The sequence below is a fragment of the Podarcis gaigeae genome, assembly GCF_964106915.1.
Source record: "Podarcis gaigeae genome assembly, chromosome: 16".
NCBI classification, from domain to species: Eukaryota; Metazoa; Chordata; class Lepidosauria; order Squamata; family Lacertidae; genus Podarcis; species Podarcis gaigeae.
In genome coordinates this window covers 20,057,541-20,063,707 of record NC_139693.1, presented here as the reverse complement: position 1 = coordinate 20,063,707, position 6,167 = coordinate 20,057,541, and the positions used below count along the sequence as shown (strand labels likewise).

Sequence of the window (6,167 nt, the reverse complement as noted above, 5' to 3'; positions counted from 1 at the left end):
GGCCGGTGCCGGCGGCGGCGGACGCCCGGCGGCCCCGCGCCGCCTTCCTGGCCGCCGTCCGCGCTTGCAGCTCATCGCCGATGGCCCGCAGGCGCGCCGCCGTGAGCTGCGCCCCGGAGACGCGCGCCCGGCCCGGGCTGCTCTGCGCGCAGAAGCAGGCGGCGGCCGGAGGGCGGCCGGGCAGCGAGGAGGCGCACGACGGGCACATGGTGGCCAGGCCCGGCGCCCCGCCGCCCTCGCCTCCGCCGCCCTCGCCGCCCAGCCCAGCGCCGCTCGCCAGCCCCGAGACGCGTCGCCACGCCAGCCGATGCGCCGCCGCCGAGGCTGCTGCTGCTGCTCTTCCCGCTGCTGCTGTTGAGGCTGCTGCCGCCGCGGCTGTCAGTCTGGCGCGGAGCGTGGCGCGCTCGGGCGTCACATGCTGGCTGAGATCATCCTCCCCGACGGGGCGGCCGCAAGACGGCGGCGAGGGAGAGACGCGGCCGAGGAGGGAGGGAGCGAGCGAGGGAGGCTTAACTCTTTCGGGGCAGCCGTCTCCTCTCTCTCTCTCTCTCTCTCTCTCTCTCTCTCTGCCATCCTTCTTTTTTTCTTTCTTCCTACTCTCTCTCAACTATCCCCTTTCCCCTTCCTTTTCTTTCTCTTACCTGTCCTCCTGCTCTTACACCTTCTTTCCACCTTCCTTGTTTTTCTTTCCCTCTCACGGACGTCTGTGTTGCTCCTCTCATTTTTAACTCCATAGGAGCCAACTTCTAGGGCGCCGAAGTCCCTTCGCCCCGTCAATAAAATATTTAAGGGGCGCCCCCCCAAAAAAAGTTGATTTGCATTGCCATTCAAACGGTGTGGGTGCTCCCCATCCTGTGATTGATTATGTGGGGAGGGACTTACCTGGGCATACCAATATTTTTTTCCAAGCTTGCACCCCTGTTTTCCTCTGTCTTCCTTTGCTTTGCCTTCCTCCTCTAACTTTTCCTAATTTCACCTTCCCCTCGCCTTTCTTTCTCTTATCTACTTTCGTTAGTCCTTCCTTCCTTCCTTCCTTCCTTCCTTCCTTCCTTCCTTCCTTCCTTCTCTCTCTCTCTCTCTCTCTCTTACACACACACAATTTTTCCCATTCCTAACTAAGCTTAACTTCATGTTAACTGAAAAATAAAAGCGCATCCATCCTTTGTTTATTCTGCCTCCTTAAATTCCTTTCTTATATGTCTCCTGTGTGTTGAAATAAATTAAAAAATTGTCCAGTAGCACCTTAGAAACCAACTAAGCTTGTTCTGGGTATAAGCTTTTGTGTGCATGCGCACTTCTTCAGACTTCTCCACACTTCTTCTCAACTCTGTGTTGAGTTTATGATAGTAAGTGCCTTGGGGCAGAGACCTCCATAGATGATTAACCACTCATGGTGTACAGTAGTGAGCTACAGTACAGTACAGTACAGTACAGTACAGTACAGTACAGTACTACAGTACAGTACAGTAGTGAGCTACATGGATGAATCTCCCAATCACCGAATCAATGTGGATTGTAAAACAGGTGGGTGCTGTTGCCTTGCAGATGAAGTTCATATCCCTTATGAACCTCAGTTATTGGAGGCAGAAGCTACTAATTTTAATTAATTTTATTTATTAAATTTGTATATCAGCCTTCATCCGAAGATCACAGGGCAGTTTACAACATATCCCTGGCATCTGCAGGTAGGGCTGGCAGAGAGCCTTTGAGATCCTGGTGAGCCGCTACCAGTCAGCACAGACAATATTAAACTGAATGTGTCCTTGGTCTGACTTAGAATGAGGCAGCTCTGTTCCAGTGCAAAGCAGAAATCAGTCTGATGAAGTTCAGTACCACGGAGAGCTCCCCACGGAGGAAGTTTCAAGATTACTGGACGAAAATGTTTCCGTTCAGAACTTCAGGGTTCCAGACTAGAGTGTTCTCTGCCTGTATGCTGGAGAGGCACTGCCAGTCAGTGTAGACAGTACTGAGCTAGACAGACCAATGGACTGATTCAGTATAAGGTAGCTTCCTATGCTCCTATGGGATGAATAGTACGGGGAACATGTTTTATGGGAGCCTGTGTTCCTGGCCCAGTGTCTCCTGCTTATTTGGCTCCTGTTCAGATTTAACAAAACACATGCCTACACCATGTTTTTTTGTGTTGCCCTTCATTTCCTTTGATGTGTGAAATGAACCCTCTTCCTGCAAATCCTCCATTTAATACTGAACCTGAGGTTGCTGTTCTGGTTGCTCCTGATGGGCTTATCACTATGGTTTGGCCTTGAAAGTGTTGCCCAATTAGAGAAAAGAGATTTGACAAGTGAATGTTAATGTTCCTTTAATAGCTGTGGATGGTCTCCCTGAATGGGCAATTCACCTGCTGGGGTGAGGGAGAGGTGAGAACTTGGCAGATTGCATGTGTGTGTGTGTGGGGGATGACTTTTGCAAGGGGGGGAGGGAGAGAAGAAAGGAAGAAAAGGGCAGAAAGCCCAGGGGAGAGTGCTGTGAGTTGGTTTAAAAGGTGAAATACATTAGAGGGCAAGGATTCATTATCTCTTGGGGTCTGATGCGGAATAGCCATAGGTTATGGATAGTTAACCTGTAGCCCTCTAGAGCAGGGGTAGGCAACCTAAGGCCTGTGGGCCGGATGCGGCCCAATCGCCTTCTCAATCTGGCCCACGAATCAGTGAGTTTTTACATGAGTAGAATGTGTAAAGGTAAACTGGACCATTAGGTCCAGTTGTGGCCAACTCTGGGGTTGCGGTGCTCATCTCGCTTTATTGGCCGAGGGAGCCGGCGTACAACTTCCGGGTCATGTGGCCAGCATGACTAAGCCGCACGGAAATGCCATTTACCTGTGCACGGAAATGCCATTTACCTTCCCACCATAGTGGTACCTATTTATCTACATGCATTTTGACGTGCTTTCGAACTGCTAGGTTGGCAGGAGCAGGGACCGAGCAACGGGAGCTCACCCCGTCACGGGGATTCGAACCACCGACCTTGCTTTTATTTAAAATGCATCTCTGGGTTATTTGTGGGGCATAGAAATTCGTTCATCCCCCCCCCCCCAATAGTCCAGCTCACCACATGGTCTGAGGTTGGAAAAGGTTGCTGACCCCTGCTCTAGAGAGTGATGAACTCCAGGCCCCATCCCATCAGCCCCAGTCAGCATGGCCCATAGTCAGGGATAATAGAAGACCAGCAACATCTCGAGGGTTAGAGGTTCCCCCTCACCATCTGTACTCGGAGCAAGCGTTTTCATATAATATGTCATGGTGTGCGCAGCATAGACATGGTTGTCAGATGCTATATGGCAGTTCTTAAGCATAGGTTGAACGGCCATTTGTCATGGATGCTTCAGTTGAGATTCCTGCATTGCAGGGGGGTTGGACTAGATGACACTCAGGGTCCCTTCCAACACTACAATTGCAGTGGTAGAGCATCCTCCTTGCAAGTAGAAGGTCCCAGATTCATCCAGGAAGGGCTGGGAAAGATTCCCTGCTTGACACTCTGCACAGCCATTGCTATACAAGCTAGAGGGACCATGGTCTGACTTAGGCACTTTCTGAATCATAAAATGAAAGAAAACAGTAAAAGACACTGCAGTGGTCTCTTTCCTCCAGAGGAAATTAAACCTGTGTGTATAGTGTTGTCCACACAACTCAGAAAAACATGAGTGCGTATTGCATAATGTTTAGCTGGTCCTTAATGTACAGTTTCCAGAGCATATACCCAACAAGGAAAATAACAAAGGAAGAGTAAGGAAAAGGGAACTCAGATAAACATTTTATGGCTGTGTCAGTTGTACCAGATTAGGCTGAGTTGCAATAGGCCATAAATATAATCAGCGGTAAATAATAATGTATAATTTGGTAAGAAAAAGTTACATGATAAGAATAAAAAGCTACCTTTGGTAAAGTTTGATTTCATTCCCTGGAACAGTAGCACCCAAGAGCCACAATAGCTCTCACAATACCTCTCAGCCTTACCAATTAAAACTCTGCCTCACAGTTAAATCCTCGGATAGGAACAATAATAGCATTTACCAATTATGCATCACACTTCAAAGCAATTGACTTAATAGGATTATATCCATTTAGGTTCTACTAAGAGTAGCCCCACCAAAGTTATCTTAGTCTGATTAATTTCAGTAGGCCTACTTTTAGTAAGGTAATAGATGATAATAATAATGTTTTTTGGGGGTGGGGTGGGGAATATTGTTATTTAATTTTATCCATGTAACCAGTGTTATTTTTCTAGAAAATGAGGTACTGGAAATCATCATGAACACCTCCCTTGTTCTCCTATAATGGCAACGGTGTCCACCTGAGAGGTGCAGGAACTCAGTTCCGGTGAATTCTGGCTAGAAAAAAAAAAGCCGTGAATGTAACCCAAATAACAAAACGAAACTTTATGAGATAATAATATATTTATACATCGCCCATCCAACTGGGTTTCCCCAGCCACTCTGGGCGGCTCCCAACAGATTAAAAACAGAATAAAACATCAAACAATAAAAACTTCCCTAAACAGGGCTACCTTCATAACTAAATAACTAAACGGAACCAAACCAAGGCTGGCATGGGATGTTATGCCCACAAGAAGAAAGGATAAGACTGGTTATCCAGATATTTGCGAGGAGACGGGTAAGCGGAGAGTGCCATCATAAGAAATGAGAGGTGTGGAGACCTGTCTTGCAAGATATACCCGTTATAATGGCAGCAACAACAACGCATAGTATCGCAGTGCAACGCTTTATGGCACAAGCAACAATTCAAAATAAAGCAGAATCACGAATAAGAAATTCGAAGCGGCGCGCCGGCTGCCGGAGTGGCATGAAATACATCGCTGCTGCTGCTTTATTATCTATACGTTTCTGCGCGAGGAGAAGATGCCGCAACAGAGCTCGGTTTGCAGAGGAATCTCTCCGAACCGGCTCTCCGTGGAACTCGGAGCTGCTCCCGCCCTCTCCGCCGGCGCTGCCTTCGCTGATTGGCCGAGCGCGCTGCTCCCCGACGACGCGGCGGAACCCCGGAGCGGCAGCCTCAGTTTCCGCCCGGGCTGCTGTCGCCAGCGGACCTAGAAACCGGAAGCAGCCGGGTCCGGTGTCAGCCCCGACAGAGCCCGGTATCTCTGTTGGGGTTGCTATGGACGACGGAGCGGCCGAGCTGGAGCTTTTCCGCCGCCGCTGGCGGGCCGAGCTGACTCCGGAGGGCCGCAGGAAGAGCAGCAGAGGGCCGGCGGGCAGAGGCGGCCGGAAAAGGCAGCGCGGCGGGGATGGCGGGGCTCCGGAGCCCGTGCGGGGCTGGGGCTGCTGCGGAGGCGTCTCTCGGTGGGAGCCGGAGGAGGAGCAGCCGCCCCCGCCGCCGCCGCCGCCGCCCCCACCCCCGCCTCGGAGGCCTCCCCGCAGCCCCACCGCGCCGGACTGTGATTTGGGAGCTGCCGCCGAGGCTCGAGGAGCAGGAAAGGAGGACCTTTTGGAGCAGCTCATCCTGGACTTGGTACGGGAAGGAACGAGGAGTAGGATTAAGAGCAGTATTGAGTTTGTTTGGTTTTTTACCACTAGTGGCTACAGGTCAGGGGGAAGCGCTATGCTTCAGTTAGTAGTAGTAACAACAACAACAACAACAACAATATATTATTTATATCCCGCCCATCTGGCTGGGTTTCCCCAGCCACTCTGGGCGGCTTCCAGCAAAATATTAAAATACAACATTTCATCAAATATTAAAAGCTTCTCTAAACAGGACTGCCATCAGATGTCTTCTAAAAGTCAGATCGTTGTTTATTTCTTTGACATCTGGTGGGAGGGCGTTCCACGGGGTGGGTGCCACTACCGAGAAGGCCCTCTGCCTGGTTCCCTGTAACTTCGCTTCTCACAGTGAGGGAACCACCAGAAGGTTTTGCATGCAGAGGGTCATAGAATCATAGGGTTTGGAAGTGATCCTGAGGACCATGTAGTCCTGTGGTTCCCAACGTGGGCCACTTTTATTTTTAAGGGGGACAATTTGAGAATGAGTTATTAATAAATAATAATGATGATATTTTTTTTTTTTTATACCCCGCCCTCCCCGGCCAGAACCAGGCTTAGGGCAGCTAACACCAATAAAATTGCAATAAAACGTAAAAGAAAAAGAAAAAAAAGTTAATTAAAATATGGGTTAAAATACGAGTTTAAATAA

The 6,167-nt window shown here is 49.7% G+C and overlaps 1 protein-coding gene across 3 annotated transcripts in view; it reads left to right on the top strand.

The window, feature by feature from the left end:
• The first annotated feature begins 5,043 nt into the window (after positions 1-5,043).
• FBXW8 (F-box and WD repeat domain containing 8) overlaps positions 5,044-6,167 on the top strand; it is a 63,230-nt gene continuing 62,106 nt past the window's right edge. For 2 of the 3 annotated variants that reach the window (XM_083717303.1, XM_083717302.1), the window contains exon 1: positions 5,046-5,486. In XM_083717303.1, the coding sequence (XP_083573429.1) occupies positions 5,133-5,486 (354 nt within the window). In that variant the 5' untranslated portion in view covers positions 5,046-5,132. Of the gene's footprint in view, positions 5,487-6,167 lie in introns of all 3 variants that reach the window. The other variant, XM_083717304.1, reaches the window with a different exon arrangement.